This window comes from Colossoma macropomum, unplaced genomic scaffold (assembly GCF_904425465.1).
Source record: "Colossoma macropomum unplaced genomic scaffold, Colossoma_macropomum, whole genome shotgun sequence".
Lineage (NCBI taxonomy): Eukaryota > Metazoa > Chordata > Actinopteri > Characiformes > Serrasalmidae > Colossoma > Colossoma macropomum.
Window position 1 is genome coordinate 33,778,281 of NW_023494793.1, and position 24,855 is coordinate 33,803,135.

Sequence of the window (24,855 nt, forward strand, 5' to 3'; positions counted from 1 at the left end):
TGCCTGAGCGCGTTCCCTTGAAGCTCCTGCCCCCCGCGCGCCTCATTTGCGCCATTTTGTGAGCGCGCGGTGGTGATTGGGTTTCTGCGCGCTGTACTGGAGCCAATCAGAGGGACACCGGACAACCGAGAAACGGTAAAAGAGTGCGAGGCTCCTGGGGAATGGTAGCTGACAGCACGGATTGGTTTGTCATTGACCAACCAAATTACTAATTCTGCAAAATACAGAAATCAAATCGGTAATGCGAGAACCGGACAAACGGCGTGTCGGCGAAACAAACAGGGCTAAAATGGACGTCGCTGAGCTGCAGTTAGCTCTGTAGTTCACCAGCCAACAAACAAAGGAGGCAGCTTAGCTGGCTGGCTAGCCTGAGCAGTCTGGTTTCAGCCGCTAGCTAGCAAGCTAACTGCCTAGTAATTCAGTAGTTCAGGAAAAAAACTCATACCTAAGCTAGAGGGTAACCTACAAACGTAGCTCAGCGCTGCTTAAGGAGTAACGTTAACTGATAAAAGCAGCAAGCATTTGGTTAGCTGGCTAACGTTAAGGTTACCTGATGACTACAGTTAGCTTACGTTACCCTTCAAGTACACTTTATCGTCCTCTCTGTCATTTTACCATTTGTTGTATACAGTAGCTTAGCAAGCTAACCTACTACTAGCCATTGTTGTACAAACATGGGATTTAAAATGTTAAACTGCCGCCAATTTTACTAGATGTATCCTATAGCTAGCATTGCTACTAGCCTGCTCTGTTTTCTCTCTGGCGAGGTAACTATCCGTCAGTCTCTTAATAAAAAAAGCATTTCTCAAAATAATATTACTCCTCCTGCACTCAGTCGTCTGTTCTTACCCATAAGCAGAGACTCTTGTTCTGTAAAATGTGATAATATCTGTTGAACTCACTTACACGCAGATTTAACTACACAGATAACTGCAGATCAGCCCCTACTATAGCTAGATGTCTGAAGCTGTATTTGCGTTCTTTGTTATATAGCATGTATTGTTATTAGTATTGGGCATGTGCTGAAAAACTGAATGCTTCCTCCCCAGACTAGGGAGATTTGGGACGAAAATGGAGCAGTACAACTCCACAAGCAGTGGGGAGCAGATAGTCGTTCAGCCATCGAATGGGCAAGTCCAACAACAGGTAAGCCCATGGTGGGGGGGAGGAGAGGGAGAGGAGAAGGGGACAATAAAAAAAAAAGTTTCCACACTTATCCTTGCAGTCTTTGTGTGAGATCGTGAACCTGATAGGACAGAAATTATGCATTATACACAAAGTCTGATTATGTTCTTGAGTGCGTTATTCAAGTGCAAATGAACAAATTTGGATTACAGTTGTTTGTGATTTTTGCGTGAGACCATTATCCAGTAGCACACCTTATCAGTAGAGTATTTACCCACAAAGTTTTTTACAGTCACATTTTTGTTTTTTAAATGAGGATCTAATGGTACAATTCAGATGCAAACATTCCACTAGGGAGTGGCAGTACATAACAGCCTAGAAACCTGCATCAAGCGACGACGAATTAGGTGTGATCCAGTTATATGGGCTTATTCACAGGCACAGGGCACAGTAACAGCTGTACAGCTGCAGACCGAAGCACCTGTCGCTACGGCGACGGGTCAGCAAGTGCAGACCCTCCAGGTAGTTGTGAGAACTCTGAGCTTTAAGTCTTAACCTGTCGCATGCAGCTTGTGTCTGTGATACCGTGAGCTGACCAGCATGCAGTGCTTCAGTTCTTAATGGGCCAGGGTGGAGTTTCTGAAGGTGACTTAAGCTACATAAGTGGTCTTATGCTATATTACATAAGAGACTTTTTGGAAACTCATCCCTGATCTGTTGACTGAGTCAGACATTTTACACCTTGACTGTTTCTTTTGGCCATTCTACTATGGTTTTGTCTCTGAAATATTCATATCCTTTATCCTGTGTGTCTTAAGAAGGTCTACAGAGGCAGTCTTTGGGTGCCTGTTCTTGCCTTTCTTAAGCTTTTTTTTATGTTTGCAGTACGTTTGCATGCTGCTTCGTGTGCAACATGAGCTGTTCGAGCAGTTCACAGGCTAATGTTTTGTCTGTATATTTATATATATACACACGCACACAGAGAGAGAAAGAAAGACCACAAGAATAAATTGTATGCACCTGATTGAACTGCAAAGTTGCATTTTACAGACTTTTAATGCATTACGTTCAGCATGTTCTTCTAATGTTTGACCATGTTTGTCTCAAACATGTGAACAGCACGACCCTTCATTCAGTCATCATTATCAGCCCAGTCCACTCCAGATGGCTTTTTTTCTACTTCTTTAAGTAGTCAGTAAACATTCAGTTTTTGACTTTTTCTGAAATTAAGCTTTTTTTTTTTCTTGTTGTCTAACATGATTCAGAGTGTCCTCTGGACTGGTCTGATAAGCCAACAGAGATGCACATTATGTTTTTGGTTGCTTGTCAAAAGCCTGAAGCTGCATGCAAAGTTTACCTGTTGATATCATTCTTGATGAGGCACCGAACTAACTGTGCATGGGCTCCTTCCCTTGTGTGTAGGTCCAAGGTCAACCTCTGATGGTGCAGGTGAGTGGAGGTCAGCTGATCACCTCCTCTGGGCAGCCCATTATGGTGCAGGCCATGTCTGGAAGCCAGGGCCAGACTATAATGCAGGTGCCTGTCTCTGGAGCTCAAGGCCTGCAGCAGGTGAGAACGCATACGGTTTTCCTCTAGACTTTTATTGTAATTGTTTTACCTTGAGTTACATGTGTTCATGAAGTGATAATTAAGGACTGTAGATGAAATGTTAGAGCAGAACAAAAGTATTATAAGTATCTGAGTTACAATTAAAGACAATACAAAAATGTTTCTGGTCTATTGGATTATATATGGCATCTCTCTTCTTATCATATATTCATTACATATGCATTAATATGTCTTATTCTTATCTGGCCTCAGATCCAGTTAGTGCAGCCGGGGCAGATCCAGCTGCAGGGGGGGCAGACCCTGCAGTTGCAGGGACAGCAGGGCCAGGCCCAGCAGATTATCATCCAACAGCCCCAAACTGCGATCACTGCAGGACAGAACCAGGTCGGCCACTCTTACTCTCTGCTGTACTGTTTGCAATTTAAATTTGTGTTTGAATATTGTAATATTGGTAAATTAATTAGTACTAAGATCTAGACTCTACATCTGGAATATGTATAGGGAGGTAGGTATATTTCCAATTGCGATATCATTGTTCACAATAGTTTTTTGGTATAATCAGGGTATTCTTAAAATGTACTAGAAATTTGAAAAAGCACTTATACATCATAAAGTATTTCCACCGGAGGGATTATTATACTTATTATTTAACTGCTCGATCAACTGTATTTTAAATAAATGTGAAATTATACACTATACATATCACAGTACTTTGACACGCAATACACTAGTAGTGCCACATTTTAAAAACAGCCATCAAAAACTTTGGATGCAATGATTTTTTTTTTTTCCCCTCAACATTTCACATACTGTACTGCACTAAATCTAATTGAACAGTTGTAATTATGCTCTCTTTTTCACGAAACATGCAGTCGGTTAGTGTACGACATCCACAATATGCTCACAAAAGCATTGTTTATCACAAAAACGAAATTTGTAACGATAACAAAGTATCATCATATTGCTCACCTCTAAGCACCGCTTATGTTTACTGTTCAGATTATAGTTATTGAGATGGGTGTCCTGGTGCGTGATTTTCTGTAGGTTGTTTACTTAAACCAGAAATGTTTAAAAAGACCAAGTGTAAATTATTAAAATTAATTTTGTTATACTGTGGCTTATCATCAAAACCACCCCGTACTGAGCAGTCAAAAGTGCTGTCAGCAACCAGTAATGAACACATTACACCTCACAAAACTTTTTGCTTCAATTCTGTGCTGTAAAATGAATTGCATTTCACATGTAAACAGGATATTACACTTGATTCCGATATGATTATAAACATTATGGGTACAGAGTCCATTTCTATTTTCTAGATCTTTGTCTGTATGTTAAAAATGTTTTTGTGTGTGTACCTGTGATAGGGCCAACAGATCGCAGTACAGGGGCAGCAAGTTGCTCAGACTGCTGAAGGGCAGACCATTGTGTACCAGCCTGTGAATGCAGATGGCACTGTGCTGCAGCAGGGTAAGTACTGACCTACAGACCACACCTCTGCCTCCCTCTGCCTCGCTTTTTCTGAGGTCACGTGTATGAAAGTGTGTACAGACATATATATATATATATATATATACACATTTTTGGATTTGCCTGTAGTCGTTTATCATAAAGCCACAGACACACATTTCTCATCATAAATCAGAGCATTATAGTGAATTCATCATAGATTTGGGACAAAGTGTATGTGCTTGTGTCCACTCATATGAGTTTGGAAAAAAATGAACCCATTATTAGCCATTATCCAAAGTATGTTGAGGAGTACACACCTTCTTATGTCAGGTTTTTTCATAAATGTCGATTTTTACATATAGTTGCTGAACATCATTTTGTATGTGTGTACACACCCTTCATACATATGGTTGTACTGGCATGCCAGATGTTCTTAAAATTGGAGCTATATGAATGCTTTTTGAATTTATTTCAGTTACTTTTAACAGATCTTTGTAAATAGTTGCAGATATTGAGTCAGTATTGTGAGCAAACTTGTGGCACTGTTCTAATTGTCTACTTTCACAAATGCTAGCTTGTCTGGCTTATCAAAATGCATGAAGTTTAAGAAGTTTTTAACTTTTATTACTGACAAGACATGAACCCTGAAAGTAAAAGCCTCATCAGACATTACGTGGCTATTAGCTTAACTGTGATTTCAAGTTTAACCCAAGTTTAAACCTGAATGAGTTGTGCGGGGTTTTAATCTGTGTCATTGGGAGCTGTGGTTCTAGTGTTTAAACACACTTGCTGTGTCATTTAAGAAAAAAACAGATCTGCCACTAGATGTCACTGTATGAGGTTTAACTCAGTTTTATCTTAAACCTGCTATAGACATGATTTTACTGTGGTTTAAGACAAGACAGTTATAAATGAAATATGTCTTCAGCTCAGATATTTTAGCATTCCATACTAAAATCTATATATCTCCCACCATTATGGTTTGTGTGCTTCAGGGACATTTTTAGCTGATGTCAGTTTTGTTTAACTAAACACAAATGAATGGCTTTCAGTTTTATGTAGGTTATAAAACTTGTATGTATTTAAAAGTACAGTATGAAAATTGTTTTGCAGTGTTTACTTGTATAGAAATGATAATAGAATATGGTGTACGACAGCCAATAATTGTATTATACAATAATATAAATGTAATATAGTTACAATAGTTGTTACAATTTAATTTTAATATGAAATCAAACACTTGTTATAGAGTGAAATGTCATTATTATGCAACATTATGTTCTAGTTGGGATGGTCACGATGTAACGTCAGATTACATCTGGTTAAACTGCGACTAAACCACTAATAAGCTAATGACAGAGCAATACATGTTAAATTTTTAGTTAACCATTTAACCATGAAGGTTTTTTTTTTTTTAAATCGTACAACTGTAGCTTTGTAGAATCCAGCTTCTTAAGAGCATCCTAATGTTAAATAGGTGATTCCCAGTGTTTATTAAAGCTGAAATTTCCCTTCATAGGCATGATAACCATCCCAGCAGGCACTCTGACTGGCACCCAGATTGTACAGGCAGCAGGGGGCGCCAACACCTCTACTACCAACAGCGGCCAAGGCACAGTCACAGTCACCCTGCCAGTGTCCGGCAACGTGGTCAATGCTGGAGGGATGGTCATGGTAAGAGCTCAGAATGAGTTACATAAGCTTGAGTACACCTCTTTATCAGAACTGCAGGTGGGGGTGGTGTGCTGTACTGTACTGACCTCCTCTTTGAATTGTGTTGTACGTGAGACCCAAAAATGCACTCTTCTGTAATAATCTGAACTAATGCCACTGGAATTAAGGTTAGTGTTTAATTCCTTAATTTATGTAGTTTTGAGGCCTAAATAAGTAGTTCCTGGTTTTGGGAAATCTGTGATGAGTCTGAGGAATTTGCTTGGTATTAGTGTGGAAAATGGACAGCCATCACTGCCACCACAGCCATCATGCTACTGAGCTAATGGTATAAAATTTAAATGACAGCAAAGTATGCCAGGCCTCTCATTACAAATTATGCACACAGCTGCTCCGTGGGTGTCCTTTCTCCCAGTGACCTTGCCAAAATTCCATGTAAATCATATTAGCTGGTAGTGGATTGAATTAATGTGGTTCTGGTGCATTTGTGCTCGTGTTTCAGATGGTCCCTGGAGGAGGCACAGTACCCACCATCCAGCGCATCCCTCTGCCAGGGGCTGAGATGCTGGAGGAAGAGCCGCTCTACGTCAATGCCAAACAGTACCACCGCATCCTTAAGAGACGGCAAGCCCGTGCCAAGCTCGAGGCTGAGGGCAAGATCCCCAAAGAGAGGCGGGTAAGGGACGGCTGGCAGGTGCACCAGTGTGGCAGACTGGTATAATAACCAGTTCCATATGTTAGAGGGTGCTATGTTTTAACCATGACACTTCTCAGGGCAGAGAGTGTAAAAAGTAGAGTTCTCAAAGGCATAAGCCTAATTTATCTATGCCAGGGCTGCTCAAAGTGGGACAAGGACATTTTGGACTGCCAGAAAATTGTCCTAACCACCTATTTTCCTTACTCGATACGACAACAAACATTTTTCAGTGTCTAATTTTCTAACTTATTTTCCTTGTAATACGTTACGCGTTTGGACCAAAACAGTGTAATGTTCTAAATCAAAAATGGAAGCACCCCATGCATTCATAATTCAGGTTTGTGTTTCTGATCAGATTTTTTTCTCCTTTCTATGTCCTGACTGCACTTTTGTTTTCTCAGAAATACCTGCATGAGTCACGGCACAGACACGCCATGCAGAGGAAGCGGGGTGACGGTGGCCGCTTCTTTTCGCCAAAGGATAAAGAGGATGGTCTGCCTGGGCAGGTGAGGCTCCTGGTGCAGGGTGGAGTCAAACAGGAGGACTTACAAAGGGCCGCCACAATCATTGGCTCTCACTGGCTGCCTGAGCACACCCCACCCCTTGCTTAGCTCACTGCTTCCATTGGCTACCTGAGCCCGCCACGCCTCTCGCTTAGCTGCAGTTTTCTGCTCTCATTGGCTACATCTTCCCTTGCTTGAGCTCTCATTGGCAACGCTGTGCCCATCACCTGCCCTCTTGCTTAGCTGAATCATTGCTTTTTCTAAGCCCTTTTCACGGGTGATTTATGTTGTTTTTTCTAACATGCTGTGAGTTTGTGCTTTGTCAGCATTTTAACACTTGGACAGTTTGACTGCGAACCAAAGATGATGAGCTAAAGGCTGCAATGCTTTTCTTACATACCACAACACACATTGTTGCTCCTCTGCCACAGGATTCTAGTGAGCGCCGCTGTAGCCAAGGCTATGTGGTTAGCTCTATCCAAATATCAGAAGAGCTATGTGCTTTTATATACCATGTACAGTTACATAATAATGTATGTTTGTTTATTTAAAAAAAAACAGAACTCCTGTGAGTAAGAAGTCCATATTGCTTTTGAACAAAAATGTACTGTTCCGTTTCACTGTCTTGAGAATATGTATGGGGGGGGGGTGAAAGCTTACTAAGCATTAAGATGTTTTGCATTCAAGCTGTAGGAATCATGTTACATTTTTAAGCAAACAGTCAAGTTTAATGTAGAGAGAATTTGGCAGCACAGAGAATGTTGCTTGCAGTCTTGCCCCCAGTCTTTATATGATTTACCCTACACATGCTGCATGCTTCTGTGTTGCACTTTTGTTTTGTATTTGTTCTCTGCCTTTGTTTACTTGCTTTTGCAATTCTGACACTGATGCATGGTTGTCATATGTTGTGATTTTTATCTTTCATGAATAAATGATGCAGACTAGTCAAATGTTCAACAACCCCTCCTAAGAGTTTATGTGCAAAAACACTTCAGAATAAGCTGAGACATCTGGGAATGTATCTTTGCTGCATTTCATCTGCATGTCTTTGTCATCTTGCATATTCATGCATTTTATCTTGATAAACTTAAAAAACACCATCTTTATCAGCCCAACTACAGGTATGTTCAGTGATTCATGCATAGCAGTGCAGTCATTTCCCTGAAAAGGTTTCTAAAAAGTGACTAATACGCAAATGTAGGCTAAATCGTGATGTTAATATAGTTAAATAATTAACATAATTATTTTTGTTTCTTGCTTAGGGTGTGCTTTCTCTCTCTGACCCCTGCACAGATTAGTGTCTCCACATATCTTGGTCTGTGTTAACTAGTAAAGAGAGTCATGACTCCTTTAAATGCTGAGTATTTGTGTTGGGTTATGTGTGTAATCATTGATCCACCCACTTACTCATCCCTCCTCCCTCCTTCTCTGTAGGAGCAGCAAGAGCAGAATCAGGCAGGAGAGGAGACAGTGTCCCAGATGATACGCGTATCGTAGCAGCAGGTTCGAGAACCCCCTCGACTCGGAAGCCCTATACAACCAGCACCCCAAAAATAAGACAGTGCATATCGTAAACTCAGCCCTTAACACAACTCTAGCCCAAAAGGCAATACTGTGTCTCGCCCCTCTCTCCTTTTCCACTGTAAGCAAGGGTCTGGCTTTTTTTTCCAGTTTCAGCCATTACCAATAGTGACAAGCATAAAGGAGAAACATTTACATTACCTGTAGAGGTTAGTGAATTTGGATCGTTGTGCTCGGAAGGTATAAGGCTAACAAATGGCCTTGGATACTGTGATCTGTTCCTCAGAACAGACCATAGAACAAATGTACATTGAAGGCTGGCTAGGTAGTTAGTGTATAAAGATTTTAAAGTAACTCAGTTTTATAATTTCTTCTGATTTTTGTCATGTGGCGCTTTTGCATATAAAAAAAAGCTTTGGTTTAAAAAAAAGTCAGGATAGTGAGTCATGTGACCTAGTTAGTGCAAACTTGCATTTATCTTGTATCTTTTGCTCAAGATAGTGTCAGTGCTCTGTGTAGTTCTTCTCTTTTTCATTGGGACAACGGGGGATGAGGGGTGGGCCAAAGCAAAGAATTTTGCAATGTATCCTGTCCACCAGGGGATTTGTGCCTCTGGGGCTCAGCCTTGTTACATTATTGTTTGTAACACGAATACTTTTTACATTCAAATTTTGATAATCTTACTAGGATTTGTAATTAGAGGAAAGTCTTTTTGCAATTCTTACCATTGTGCCCGTTGTTGATGGTCTTTCCGCACTACATGTCTTCCTGTTTCATTTGAAATAGCCATTACTTCCTCTTCCCTTATTCTGCCTATCCTCATGGCAGGCAAATGTAGATACTTTTTTTTGATGAATTATGTTAGACGTTGCAGTCTTTGAACATGATGTATTTTGATTAAATTGTGTCCGGTCAATGGCAAACTTCCACATTTCGTGTGAGCGTGAATTTTTTTTTCCTGTCTAATCTGTGCAAGCACTTGTACTGTTGGAGGCTGTAAATGATCTTAATGTGATCAAGTTGAGTTCTGTCCTTTAATCCTCTTAGTTTCATGGAATGAAATCAAAGATTTCAGTGCCCAATTTATTCATATTAGTTTCTAGTCATTGTACATCCACTGCATTCTTGCTTTTCTTGTGACCAAGTGTAGTTTGTGAACGTAAACTTACCTCTCGCTTTGGTTAAACTTAAAAAGATCTACAGGAATAATGATATTTTTTACATAAGCTGTCATTATGATAAACTGTTAAAATTTAACATTTCTCCTACAAGTAATGGCTGAGATATTAGCAACGTTCGACTTGTAAACAGCGTTCTTTGAACTGGTTCTTTTCCATAAACTGATGCAGCCGAACGTCTTGGTTCCAATTGGATTAGCTTTTTCCAGTATCTGTGATGTTTACATCCTTGAACCATTTGGATAAAATCACAAAAAGTGCATAAATATACCACTTAAGTAACCTTTTTGAATTTGCTTTAATTTTCTCTTTTTCTCCATAAAAAAAAACAGGAAGTAGAATGGGATGTTCTGAGGTGCTCAGTGACTCATCATACCATGTCACTTCTCCAACAAGTCAGTTTGTGAAATTTCTACTCTGCTAGAGCTGCCCCAGTCAACTGCAACATTAAAGCAATGTTCCTAAACCTACTGGCAAGCCTTCCCAGAAATGTGATTATAGAAGCAAGGGGACTCAGTGGGTCCATATTAATGCACATGGTTTTCTAACTGGATGGTCAACAAACCTATGTGGATATGATGTTTGGGTGTCCACGTACTTAGGTCACGTGGTGTGGACTCCATTAGTCAGTAGAAGTAGGCTTAGTGGTGTACTCACTCGCTGAATGCAGGAGATGAGAATAAAATTGACTCGGGAATCAGTGAATCGCTGAATCAGACGTTCGATTCATTTAAGCACGAGCTTCGTAAGAATCAGTCCGGCAAACTGAATCGAACTTCTCGTCACTACGAGAAGCTCGCTTTGCTGTTTAATATGCACCGGCTTGATGTCACGTGACTCATCTCACCCCGCCCCCCCCGCTCGCGCGCTGTCTGCTTGCAGGTGCTTGTGTGTAAGCTCCACCCACCGCTGATGCTGCCTGCCTGGAGCCGGACAGCCAAATGTAATAATTTGTGATCAGCTCCGCTTTACAAGTAAAAACACTCAGCAGCGCGCGCCGACATCGCGTTATTGCTGATATTCAAGCCTCGCCCGTGTCTTTCTGTAGCGTCGTGTCGTGTAATTTGAGTCCTCGCTCGCTCGTTTCCTCTGGAAGTGGTACAGCACGGAGCTAGAGGACAAGACGAAAGGTTACAGTAGCGAACCGAGCTGTCCTAGTCGAAGCAGTCGACTCATTTTGGCGAGAATCATCAGCTCACCATGACAGAATCTACCGTTGACGCGAAGTTGGAGGTGAAACAGGCGAGTAAAGAATTCAAGGAGAGCGAGAATGTGGCTGAGAAGTACTCGGCGATGACCGTGTCCAAGAACAGCGACGTGAACATGAACGTGGGCGAACTGTCCGCCGCATTCACTGCGGTTCCCGCTCACAAGTCCGTCAAGAAGGTAAGAGCTGCTTTGGCTACCAGCCGCCTGTTATGGGATGAATACGGTGTGGTGTGATAATTCAATACACGGAATATGGCTGCTGTCAGACTGCGGGACAGGCAGGCTGCTGACTCTCGCCGGTACTACACGGGAACATCCACGGTAATCCAGGCGAGTTCGGTCACTGGCAGGTTTAGCTGGAGTGCTACATTCGTGTATCGCTGCCCTGGAGTGAACGCTGCTGATTGGCTGCTTCACTGGTTCACTTTTCATCTCACTGCAGCCTGTGATTAAGTTTGTAGCCTGTGATGGATATGAAGTGTTCCACTTTGCAAAGCACCAGGGGGTCCTATGCAGAGAGCTCGGTATGTGAAAAAATGTCAGTCTGCTCGTGCAGAGTTTAGTTCCCTAATCTAACAAACCTGATCCAGCTTTCAAAGAGGTCAGGAGCAGGTGAACATTAAGAAGGAGGCGTCCTAGGTTAGGACTGGTCGTCATTAGTGAATGGCCACATGGTAAAACAAAAGAGTTTCTTGTTTTGCATATAGAACATGCAAGACCACATGAGTTATGTTATTTAGCAATGAATGAGTTTCCATATAATTATATTTTTAATAACCCCAAAGTTTTAAAATACTGGAGTGTGGGAATCAACATTTTATTATTTGATGGCATTTTGCCTACACAAAAGATTGCTCTTTGAGGGCTCTATAGTAAAGGCAATGGTTCTATTTATATAGAACAATTTAATGCTTAATGTTTCTTTGCATGGTGAAATTGTTCTTGAGATTGATGGAGAATGTGCTGTGTATGGTTCTACATAGAACCAAATGTGTTCTACTATTGTGGCTTACAACAGTAGAAATGCCTTTTTTGGTGTTATATAGAACCATTTTCAAAAGGTCCTATATAGAACCATATACAACACATTTTCCATCAATCTGGAGAAGAATTTCACCATGCAAAGAACCATTTAAGCTTGAAATTCGTCTGTATAGAACTCATGATTCCAAATAGAACCATTGCCTTTACTAAAGAACCCTCTTTTTTAAGTGTGTAGCTTGATGGTTCTTGCTATGATTAGCAACATACAGACACTTTTTAATGGAGGTTCATGGAACTGAAATCTGTGTCCTGTATTTCCAGTTTGATGCCCAAAGGCTTCAAACCACATTCTAGGAACAGAACTGCTCATTTTCTTGGGTCAGTTAAGAGCAGAGCCCAACCCTGGTGTCCCCGTACTAGCTGTGTTAGGAATATGCACATTTCTCTGTCCTACTTTTGTGACCGTTTTTGTTTTCCATACAGGCCAAAGAGTTAGTGAGAGATAAGTTTAAAACGCTTTCAGGAAAATGACTTAAGTAGTACAGTAGTACAGTTTAAACAGTCGTTTTAAGAAAGAGGCTTTAACAAGATTTCAGGGAATAATATGTGGTTGTTAATTCCACTTGTAAGGCTATGTTGACGGGGAAACGGCTAGTCCAGCATTCATGCTGACTCGCCTTCACAGCCCTTGGCAACGCATGTCTTCATTTGGCCTCTGTTAAAGGCTTAAGCGCTCACTGGAATGTCACAGAAAAAAAATTGTTCTGAAATATGAGAACTTTTTTGAATTCTTGTATAGTAGCATGAATATCAGATTTTCTTTAAAAGATAGATAGATAGATAGATAGATAGATAGATAGATGGTTCTGAGGTTAGAGATAAGATCCACTTGCATAAGGAAAGAGAAAGTCAAAGGAAAATAAATAACTAAATAAAAAACAAACAAAAACAAACTTTCAGAAACCGGAGTTTAAGAATGATTAAAAGATAATGGGACTCCTAACAGCTGTGCAAGACCTGGTAGACCACCAAAACCGTCACAATCAGATAAACAGCACTTAAAGGCACAGTATACGATTTCAATCCATACACTTTTTGTCAAATTCAGGTCCACTAGCTTTAGGTTATGTGTGCATGCTGGAAAAAGTCCAGTTTGTACACAGCCCTGGCTCTGTAAATGAAAAAAAAAAAACAACAAAGTGGTTCAGGACAAGAAAGACAACACTATTCCAGCCAATCAGCAACAGGGAGGATGCTTGCTCATGCACAGGACAGGGGGAAGTAGAGGGGCTATGTCCCGAACTTGTTGGTTCAAGGAGAGTTGGCCGAGAAACGGCCAAAGAGGAGAAAATCTGAAGAACAGAGTTTGAAAAATAAGTTCATAGATCAGGCAAGGGCAAAGAGCTGTGATAACAATGGTGAGGCTGAGGTGCCTGAATGTAACTGCTGCACCATTTTTTGGGATTACTTCAGTTGTGAGAAGCAGAAAATACAACCAGCTTCTAAGACAACTCTGGAGGTGTGGAAAAATATCCCTGCAGATTTCTTTAAAAAACTGAAAGCAAGTATCCTGAAAAGAATGTAAGCTGCAATACCAGCAAAGTGGACAAACTAAATACGGAGTATTTTTATATTATATTTAAATGTTGAGGCTTCTGTGTAATTTTCTATGTTTTATGCTTTTTTTCTGTCACTGTAATTAATCACCAATGGGTGCTTTGACTGGAAATGAAATAAATGAAGGGTGGTCTCTGACTGTTGCACAGTACTGTAGATGGATGGATGGATGGATGGGTGGATAGATAGATAGATAGATAGATAGATAGATAGATAGATAGATAGATAGATAGATAGATAATGCAGTAAAACAAATGGCACACTGCAGCTGATTCTGATCACAGTGTGTAAATTTATGCAACGAGTCCCACAGAAGTGTGTGTGTGTGTGTGTGTGGGTGGATGAAGTAGCTCTACTACTCATCCCACTCGCTTGTCAGTTGGTTATACAACAGTCCCAACAGCAGATTCCTGCTGCACCTCAACAATATTATATTCAGTGTTCATTGACTGTGGATATATAATTTTGAATTTCAGAGTTTTCTAGGATATGCAGAGGCATTTTTTCAGGGCCAAAGACTCACTTTAACCTTATGTGCATAATGCCTTTATTCTGGTTAATGTATCATGCATAATATAAATATCATGCTATTGCACCACTGAATGAATTAATTTATAATTACATTGCTAGAGTAGTTTTTGTAGACATTCAAAGCACTTAGTATTATTATTTAAAGGGCACTGAAATTTTTATTACATGAAATTTTTTTCCTGAGACCCACTTACGATGTTCATGTGATTTTATGTTCCCAAAACATGAGCATTTTCCAAACTCTCTTTATCTCTTAGAATTAAACAGGCTGTTTTTGTTACTGTGCCTTTAAGACTGTTGATATGTGTAAATAAGCCATCATCTGATAGTTCCTATATTGTGCCTCATTCAAGTCTGAATCACTCCTTATAACTTCAGTGTGGATGGGTGGGGCTAAAGTGCAGATAGATATATGCAGGGGTGAAAATGGACCGGAATGCGCGGAAAGCCCCGATCCGGGAGTGCCAGTTGGAGCGGAACAGTGTTTCAGCTCAGAGTTCCAAAACACACAGCAAGTTCGTGCTCCTTCAGCCAATGGAAAGTTACAGTGCTGCAGCAGGCTCCGCCTACCCAGTGTGCATAATAATGCATGCAGTGTGTTTGGACTGTAAAAGTAACCAAGAAACTCTACATTCCGTAAGAAAAGTGGTTTGCATTCTTATCTCCTCAAAACTTAGTGGCATTCATTTGAATATCTAGTCTACTTAATGTAAGTGGTATTTTTGCTGATTCACTTGTTTTTGTTGAAAATCATCAGTGAGCTCAGTTTCAGAGGTCTGTGATAAATTAGCACGTTAGCCAGTGCAACCTTAGTAGAAGGCAATTAACTTATGCAGAATTTGAGTGTTTTTTCTTTCGGCTTTAAGAAATAAGGTGAGTGAGGAACAAAAAAATCTTGGAGTTCCCCCAGTAAAATCTGGCCATTTCCATTCCTAAATATATGTTGATTAAGCAGTGAATCCAAAATGGGCTGTTTTAGCAGCTGCTTTAAGGAAGGCCTTGTTTTTATTTAAAGGGCATATCTGATATCTTTCATATATATACATATATATATATATATTTATATATATATATATATATATATACACACATATATATAATGTGTGTGTGTGTGTGTGTGTATTTTTGACATTATGACATGTATGTGATTTTATTTTCCTAAAACAGTCTTACGTGATCATTTTCCAAAACTCAAAACTATTGTTACTGTGCCTTTAAGAATGACGACAAATGTAAATGAGCATATGTAAATATTTAAGAGCAGAGCCCATAACTACAGAGCCCCCTCTGTAGTTACATATTAGTTTCATAGTAGTTAGTAGAATAACAAGTCTTCAGATTCATAGTTGAGTAAATAAGTGTATAATAATCCTACAGTTTAGGGTTAAATCTTTTGGCCAATGAAGTCATTTTTAATAGTTTTATCAAACAATGTAGAGCTCTATCAAATGTAACATAGATTTTCTTTGGGAGAAAATCTTCCCCATTGCTTTTCTGAAAATCACTGAGCCAAACAAAACATGCACTGTTTCTTTTGCAAGCATGAGCCCTATTCTCTTTCATGACCTGAATGTGGGAGAACATTTCTCTCTGTATGCACAGGATCACTGCGGCTCAAATGGCTCAGACTCCAGCGTGGGGGGGCAGTTTTGGTAACACCAGGACAGCACGCTGCATTGAGCTGAGAAATATGACACATGTCTGCTGATTCGCTCAGGAAAATTATCCCTTGAACTTCTCAGGCTGAGAGCTGGCTGAAGGCCAGGGTCCAGCACTACCTGCTGAGAGCTCAGCACTGACCTTGCCTTCTCCTTGTCATCATTGTTCTCTGTTCTCTGGTAGGCCTGAGTTCAAATTTTTTTCTGACACCAAAATTGTGTCTTTGTTTTCTTATCTAAATGGGCCTACTCAGCTTAGAGATGTTTGATTTGATTTCCTAAAGCTGTCCGTCAAGCTTACAGTGGTCCCTAAAAAGTATTTAATATGTGTGCCATACTAAAAAACGTATTAAATTCATTGCATTGGGAAACAAAATGTCAAACCATGTGGCATTTATTTTAAACAGACCATTTTAAGACTGTAGTTTTCTTTTTGCCAAAGAATTCTTTCAAAAAGCAGCTGGTTTCTTTTAAATTAGAATCGTTTTGAACAGTTTTTTTTGCTGATTTCTGCAAGTTTCTGTTCAAATTCATGATCCTATTATTGGACACAAGCTCACTGACACTTTTGTAAAAAAATAAAATTCTCAGACTTTGACAGTTTCACCACTGTGCTTTAAAGTACCTTCAAGAACATTAAAGATTACCAGTAGTTAAGTAGTTGAAGTATCCAAATACAGTGCTGTGCAAAAAGTCAGAGACCACTCTTCAATTATTTCTAGTAAAAACAGCCATTAACTACAAGTTATTCATTTTTCAGGAGATATTTATGAGGAGATTAGATAATCTTGCACAAAGAAGGGAAGGGTCAAAGGATAGTAAATGAAAAAAAATGGAGTTTAAAAATGATTAAAAGATATACATAAAATGGGGCTCCTAACAATTGTGCAAGACCTGGTAGACCACCAAACCTGTCACCATCAGATAAACAGTGCTTAAAGCTTTCATGTTTGAGAGAGAGGAGAAAATAGACCAGCTTCTAAGACTGGACTTTGAAGGTGTGGGAAAAAATCTCTGCAGAATTCTTAAAAAAACCGAAAGCAAGTCTCCCAAACAGAATGGGCCTCTAATAATGGCAAAGTGAACACAGTGTGACATTCTATTTAGATGATGAGGTGTTTGTGTAATTATCTGTTTCTGCTTCATTTCTGATGCTAAAAAATGAATAACCTATACCTAGAGCAACACTATGTAGGACTTGGGGATTTGGAGACCTCTCTGGTGGAAATATGTAATTGCATGCAACATGCGGAAGAACATATTGTAACGTCGATTTGCTTTAGACCTCCACAAGTGGATGAATCTGACTTTTTTGTGAAAGAATATTCGAAGAGAACTCAACCAAACTTGGTGAAGGACTTGTGTCTTCTGCGGATATAAACGAATGATCTATTGTCATCATATATTCATCAGTATAATGTTGATCGTGCACTAGACATTGAGTCTAAACATTGAGTCAGATCTTCTTTCTGAGTCCAAAAAACTCCCGCCAAACCCGACCTGGTACCGCTGACTTTTAAACGAATATTTCATGCTTTACAGTGAGACTTGCAGACACACTTTTTTCTCCATTCTCAGTAATGCTACTTTTTTCAGTTTTAAGAAGAAGTATTACATAGTGCTGCTTTAATGAACATTTTGACTGGAAATGAAATAAATGAGTGGTGGTCTCTGACTTTTGCAGAGTTCTGTGCTTTTTGGAGCCACTGTATAAAATGTGTTTTATGGTTCTTAGTCAGCATAAAAAATGTGAAGTGCATTTTACTGTGTATGTCTAAATTCAAATGCGTTTTTATTTTACTAACCCGATCATTTAGCAGTGTAGAAAAAGCAGGCGGACGTGTACATGCTCACTTCAGTACTTAATTAGTGATTAGTGTCCCATTCACCATCATGTTGCATTGCAGTAATTATAGGTTCCTGTTAAGAAGATATTTTAGGCAAACAAAAGAGCATAAAACATGGTGGTCCTGGCAGTCAGTGTGAAAGTGAAACGTTTTGTGAAAACACACTCGCATAAAAGCCTAAAGACACCTAAGAGCCCCAAATGTAGGCATGTAAGTCATTTTTATTTATTTATTTTATGTTTATCTTCATCTTAATCTTTATTTATTTATTGATACAGTGGTGCATTATTGTTGTCAGCTTGGCTCAGTACTCAAGTATTTTGAATTACAGAAAACGTGGTGATTAAGTTCCCATCAGTGTTCATTTAGATGCATTTTAATCCACATAAGATAAACCACTTAGAAACAAATGCATATACATATTAATCTTGTTGTAAGGCACCATAAGTATTTGACTCCAGAAGAACAGAGTCAACTCCAGTCCATTCTTTGAAAAATGTGAATAGTGCTGTTTTGAATTTAGATCAGAACAGTTGGCCAGTTAAAGAGGAATTCCACTGGTTGTTGTTATACATTTTTGTGTAATTAAATAAACTAAGTCATTTGAAGTAGTCTGGTATGAAATGCTCTATTCTAGAGAGACGTACCAAATCAGATTTGTTAACAGTGATAGAAAGCAGACGTCTAAAGTGTTTAATGCCTCTGAAAGCTCAGTGGTACATCCAGAAAAAAGAAGAAATCTTTTTTATGGATTTGCTACAATCTTCCCATCATCAACATTACATGTAAAACTCAGAAGACGTGTTGGTTAACTGGTTGTTTTAGATGGCAGATAAAATGGCTACATTTTTGCTTGTGACCCCTGGTTCCTGTCACCAACATTGTAAAGAAATCTGAATTGTGAAAAAGTTTGTCTACAACTTCAGTGAACTATTTCACATCAAACCAGTCGAAATGTGCTACACTGTTTTTCTATTTCAGTGACTGAATTATAACATTTAAAAAAAATTAGTGGAATCTCCTGTTAAGAGTTTTCATCTTTTAGCTCTGAAAAATTGACTTATTGGCAGGACAGTGTGTTTTGGGTCATTATGGTAATGGTACATCTGGTTCTTATGCATCCACAAAACTCAACGCCCAACGCTTGGGCTTTCTGGTTTGTTTGTGCTTGTTGTGTCTCTAATGTACTGTATATGGTGGTCTTTGACACATATGCTCTAGAGCAGTGGTCCTCACATTTTCTTTTAGTCTAAGGCCTCCCGATAAGACCTTATCTTACTTGATACTTGTTCATATTGCTAGCTTTCACCACGGCTGTCACTGACCGGTACGTACAAGAGATGTGGTGCCGACTGGTTGTCACATATTTAATACTAATAATGTTTAATAACACCTATGGTTATCGCTTTTTAGGTATGGCTGAAGCAGATTTAATAAACTGACAAAAGGAAAATGACTCTGTCTGTAGGCCCTCAGCTTCAGAGAACGGCTGCTCTAGAGATGTTTCTGACCTTGAAAACAGAAAGCATTCTTCATCATCCTCTAGAGAAATCTTCTGAGGATGGCTGAGCTTATGTCTGGCTTCTTTCTTCTTAATGTCATGAAAAAGAGTTTATTTTGGTATTTCTCTGATTTATTAATATTTCAGGTTCATGATGACCTGATTTATCTGCATTGATGTGTCCCTGCTCCCCACATTCTCAGCAACCAAAGAAAAGCAAAACGGAACTAAAGCAAAGCCTACAATTATGACTGACCGTGTTGTGGGTGGCCTGTGATTGCAGCTAAACATGGCAGAGCACACCTGTCTAAGAAGATTAAAGTTTTGGTACCTTCATTTGTAAATGGTGCATTAATTTCAGAATGATTCACCTGACAGCGTATGCTTTATCCTCATTGTCACTGAGTAAATTACATCCAAAACACTGAAAAACATACAATTTATACAGAATATTATAACAGAAAAGTTTTCCAAACTTTAGGAGCTCAGAGTGTTTTATAATCACATCTCTGGTGTTGTTTACAGTGTTTTGTAGACCATAGAGTCTGCACCGAATGTCCTAGGCCTGGGATTATGGGAAATGGCAGAGGGCCAGGACAGTAACATTAGGAGTAGAGCAGGTATTAGCAGGGTCACAGTAAACAGCTCTGGAGCATCCGCCCAGTGTTGGCTTTCTGCTGGCACAAAGCATGTTGTCAGCTTTTGCACCTCTGAGCCTAGAAGTTCAAGACGGGGCACCAGTAAGTGACCAGGCCTGATTCCTGACCTTTGTGCTTTGTGTGACCTGTAGTAGATGTTTTAAGGGCTTATGGCAACAGCGTAATTCCCTCTTGATTCCTTTTTTATTAGCCGGGCTGAGTATACGCTCGGCAGGAGGGGCTCAAGCTGGCAAACGCTAAGGGAGACAGCTGGGTTAAACTTCTGCCAGACTAGACCAGTACCTTTAATATTCACGGGGCAGTTAACCCCTTAAAATACCCCTAAATTCATTATTTAAACCACAAAAAATCTATGTTGAATAATAAATTGGTAAATATTTGAATGTATTATTGTCATGCCCAGAAAACTACTAAATTGGCATTGGAATAACACTTTCACTCATTAAGAATGAGAAGATTCATGAATATGCAGGATTATGCAAATTGTATATGCCCCCTTGCCTCACACTTTCCAGACCCTGCCCCTTCCCCCATTATTTTGTGCACGTATTTGTACCTTTGGCAAGTGGTAGAGTTATTTAGTTCCAGAAATTTTGTCCATCTCCAGCTGATTATGCTAGTATTAGCTTAGCAGAGTAATAACTTGACACACACCACAGAGCAGGTTAGATTCTGTGTTTTTGTCACTCCAACAATCACTTGACTTCACTTGCTCACATCTGAGTTTTTAATCCAATAAAATTGCATTGTAATGTGAAGCTGTAACATGCTACGCTACTGGAACCTGCGACTGGTATCTACTAGGACGTTTCTACACTATATTTAACAGTCTAGATATTTGTGGAACATAAATTTGACACTGTCATAATTTTAAATATACCATCATGTCTGTTTTAGCTAAACATCTCAAACCTTGTATCAGCTACATACTACCTGGGCTTTAGCCACATTGTAATCCTCTCATATTTTAGTATATTGGACTGAGAGATGTTCAGGCTCATTTGGGATGTAAGTAGCACCACATAAATCTATAGTAATACATTTGACAAAAATACCCATCTGTGTAATAATAATAAGCCATCCAAGCATATCGGTTCACTGGTTTGATAAGGCCAGCACCCCGCTGACTGTATGCCACTGCTGGTCCACCCTCGCACCACCCAGATTATTGTCCTGAATACAAGAACTAACTAGTTATTAATCTCCCCAAACAGATTTTAAATGCATGTAGAATTTTATTTTGGAAATAAACAACTAAGAGTGAAAAAATAATGACAAAGCCTAATATAAAATGATTTAGTTGTTGCTGTTACTGTGCTGGCTTGGTTACAGCTGTATAACCAGCTGTATTTATGATAGCTATCAAAATTATTTTCTAAACTAATTTACAGAGGATATCTAAAGAAAGCAAGGAGAGAAAATAAGTTAGTTGGACTATGAGTGGACAATGAGCAATGAAAAGGTGCATTTTGTTTAATACTCTGCTTAACCACCAGTGGGTCTCCCAAAAAACCGCTGGGCAAAAAGCCAGCGTTTGCCAACAGTGGCCCGCTGCCCTCAAGGAGTTAACTATTTAAAAAACATATTTTTAACTTCAGAGGATCTAAAAGGTTTATTGGTCAGTTTGTTTGTGCTAAGGCTTATTATGGATTGTGCAGTAACTATTATGAAACTAACAAATATGGTATGTAGTTACAAGAGTGTGGAATTGAAGTTTAGACCTGCTGATGGGCCAAGAGTTTATACACTAAAAGCGATGCCATATAAGAACCACTTTTGGTTCCCCAAAGAACATTTCAGTGGACGATTCTTAAAGAGAACTTTTTTGCAAATCAGATGTGTGTGTGTGAAGAACCGTTTTAAAATTTAAAGAACCTCCCAATGATATAAAGTTCCCATACCAATGAAAAGTTTGTGCTATAATCTCACAGCCATGTCAGAAACCTTTATTTTGGAAACAACACAATCTTTTATTTTTATAAAAGTACATATGTACCTTAATTCATAAAGCTCTCATAGTGGAAACATCATAGATAGAGAATTAAGGAAAAGGTGAAAGAAGGCAGGTCTGGTTAGGGGTAGTAGACTCCCCCCCTCACCTCCCACAGCTGCATATCAGCTTTGAGGATCATTAACCATCCTCAAGAACCTCCCCCTTGTGTGGATGACTACACTGGATGGTACATACAGAGGTGACACTATTCGGGAGGTCAGCCCAGGAGCTAGAGCTAGAAGCAGGGACAATGGATGGCTATGGTTATTCAAGGGTAAGTGTTTGTTAAATGCTAGTGTATATATCTTTTACATTATTGTTTCCCAAATCCGGTCCTGGAGTACTCCTGCCCTGCATATTTTGGTATTTCTTCTGCTCTAACACACCTGATGCAGCTGGTCAGCTCTTTAGCAACCCCTTTATGAGGGAAGTCACCACGCTGCGCCCATATGAAGGGCAGGGGTACCCCCGGACCATGGATGGAAGGAGCATAGTGCAAAGTGGACAAGTGTTTCTGTTTGGTGCCTCAGGTTCTAAGAGTACCTTTATTTTGTATTTGGAAGGTCTAGATTTTGTCAGGTCCAGGAGGAGCTCCTCATTATCAGAAATTTTAATTCCACCACATTTGCAGGTGTTCATTATGATGAAGCTCATTGGATCAGCTGAGTCACCTCTTTATATGGTTAAAAGGATTTTCCCACTCAGCTGAATTCTACACCTATGTTGGGCTCTGTTGGCTTTCACATAGTTGTTGCAACGTTCAGTAATTCTCCATAAAAATATCAGGTTTCTCTTCTGTGTCAAAAGCCTTGGACATCACAAGATATTGTCTTATATTAAACAAAATTATTTTTCTGGCATGTAAAGTCAAACTGGACAGTTTCACTTTCTTTGTCCTTTAGCAGTGAGGATCCTTTTCCATCTTCTCATTGATATTTATTTCAGACAATGGAATGTCACACCTTTGCCCTGAAGGCATCGGTTCCATTTTTTCTTTACCACTGCAATATCCTCAAACCACCACCAGCATGTTGTGTCAACTTTGCATGGCATGTCTTGCAGTTTTTACTCCAAACACATCTCTAGTCCGCTTGTTTTGGGCTGTCTGGTATAAAGCCTGAGGCCAACATTTGCCATTTTAGTCAGGTTTTTTAATTCTGCCTCTTCCATATTGTCTGTCAGGGTCAATAATCTTAAGAGAAGGACAAATACCTGCTCTTTCATCATATCTCATAGTTTCAAACTACCCCAACTATTCAAAGGGCTTTATCTCCACTGACTGAGCCACAGGTTTCCCTTTCATTTGTAGAGTCGCTGCCCTTCCAGGCAACACTGAGTCTATGCTTTGTTTATAGTAAAGATACCGTAGTTGATAAGATATGAACAGTTGGCCCAGAAAAACTACACATTCATCTAATCTGCTCTTTCCTTTAACATAAGTCACGTTGAGGTAGCGGCCAAACGTTAAGGTCACAGTAATCCAGGGTGAACTACAGTTTAGGCTTGAGTTACATGACATGCTATGTTACCCTGAATACAGGGAAAACCATAAAGGGCATACATTCTGCATATTTTTTCTTTCATACTACAGAAACCACAGTTCATGGCTGCCTGATTTTTTAACCGGAAGAGGGGATGCAAAGTTGTAGAGTGTACAGACTGTGGTAGACCACCAAAACTGTCACCACCAGATAAACCTTACTTAAAGCTTTCATCTTTGAGGTTGAAGCTGTTTTAGTTACTTGCATAATGTGTTAAATATAGGTTTCTGCTTTGTTCTGAAGCTGAAAAATGAATAATGTAATAGCTGCTTTTACTGAAAATTAAATAAATAAAGGGTGGTCCATGAATTTTACACACTACTGTATGTATGCAGAACACGTGTTGCCCAAGACCCCAGAAAACATGCCCCCATTAGCCCACTGTGTGCTGACTGTGGGCAGTGTAGGATTAGGCAAATCCACATAAAACCAACAAGGCCCTACAGAAGATAGCCACACTGGGCACACACCACCATTCTGGAAAGTGGCCCACTGAGCTGTGGACTTGGACGAACTCGCAGAGTTAGGGCTGCCTGTGTAGGGCCAACATTAAAGGGCCAGTCATTTGCCAGTGAGCAAATCTCAAGGAAAAATAAATCTCCAAAATAGTTCTTACCTTTTTTTTTTTATAAAACCTCTACTTTTAATGTAAGTTAATGTAAAAATGTTTAATTGAAAGTGAATTTGGAGCATTTCTATTGTTCCATTCGTCACTAATTTTTCACACCATATAAAGGGCTGCTGCTCCTGTTCTCATCACCACCACTGTGAATAATTCTAACTCTAACTAGAATATAACACTTCATATCAAACCACTCTGAATGACTGTGTTTACATCCCAAAATCATGATTCACCTCCTCCCCAACCTCCCCAACCTATCTTTGAGTGAAAACGCTAAGATAGCTCAGAGACCCTCCCTGATACTGTTTCACTCAGAAATACTTCTTGATACAGAAGGAAAGTGCTTTTCTGATTCATGTTGACCTTAATACTAATGCAAAGACTCTGAAATATAAACAGGGTTAAAATACATAGAAAAGGTTCACAAAACATCTAAAATGTCTTTACTATTGGTGGTAGCAGTTTCTAAGACTGTACATAAAGAGTGTATTAAAAAAGAAATCATTGGGTATATTAAATTAATTCAGAATAGTCCACCAACCAAAAATATCCAGCTAACAGCAGTCATGATCAGAAACTGAGCACTGATGAAGAGCTAGAGGGCAATGATAATAGAGTCAAGTGCACTGAAAAGACATACTGTGGGATCCAGAAGTCTGAGATTACTGATGAAAATGCTTCTATTTTGCATTCATTTTTTAAATTTAACACAAGTTTGTTATTACAAATAATACTGTCAGCATGATGATTTCAGTGAAAAGTAGAATCTTTGAAAGTTTACGTGAAATTCTTAATATTTAGTATGTTTCCCATTTGCTTTAATGACAGTGTGCGCTTTAGCTGCCATGGGCTCCATAAATGTGTACTAAATCCTTGGATCAGTAGATCAGCTCCACCTAAGACTCGCATGAACATGAGCTTCAATGAAAGGAATAAGAATAAAAAAATCTGACTTTTTTGTACAATGGCTACAACATGGT

At 39.4% G+C, this 24,855-nt stretch overlaps 2 protein-coding genes across 8 annotated transcripts in view; both read left to right on the forward strand.

Moving 5' to 3' along the window:
• Positions 1–23: 23 nt before the first annotated feature.
• Positions 24–9,466, forward strand: nfyal (nuclear transcription factor Y, alpha, like). Of its 6 annotated transcripts, XM_036579320.1 has the most exons (10): positions 24–135; positions 1,050–1,146; positions 1,564–1,650; positions 2,548–2,694; positions 2,947–3,078; positions 4,059–4,161; positions 5,663–5,817; positions 6,317–6,490; positions 6,913–7,017; positions 8,449–9,466. In XM_036579320.1, exons 2-10 carry the CDS (start codon positions 1,072–1,074, stop codon positions 8,509–8,511), a joined length of 1,041 nt encoding a protein of 346 aa, XP_036435213.1. In that variant the 5' UTR covers positions 24–135; positions 1,050–1,071; the 3' UTR covers positions 8,512–9,466. The 6 variants fall into 6 exon arrangements, with proteins under 6 accessions (XP_036435213.1, XP_036435217.1, XP_036435211.1 ...); XM_036579324.1 differs by lacking the exon at positions 1,564–1,650; XM_036579318.1 differs by lacking the exon at positions 8,449–9,466 and having other exon boundaries at positions 6,913–7,122.
• Positions 9,467–10,608: 1,142 nt separating this feature from the next.
• ahcyl1 (adenosylhomocysteinase-like 1) overlaps positions 10,609–24,855 on the forward strand; it is a 36,091-nt gene continuing 21,844 nt past the window's right edge. The window contains exon 1 of one of the 2 annotated variants that reach the window (XM_036579325.1): positions 10,609–11,099. In XM_036579325.1, coding sequence (XP_036435218.1) covers positions 10,914–11,099 — 186 coding nt within the window. In that variant the 5' untranslated portion in view covers positions 10,609–10,913. Of the gene's footprint in view, positions 11,100–21,906; positions 21,987–24,855 lie in introns of those variants that run through there. The other variant, XM_036579326.1, reaches the window with a different exon arrangement.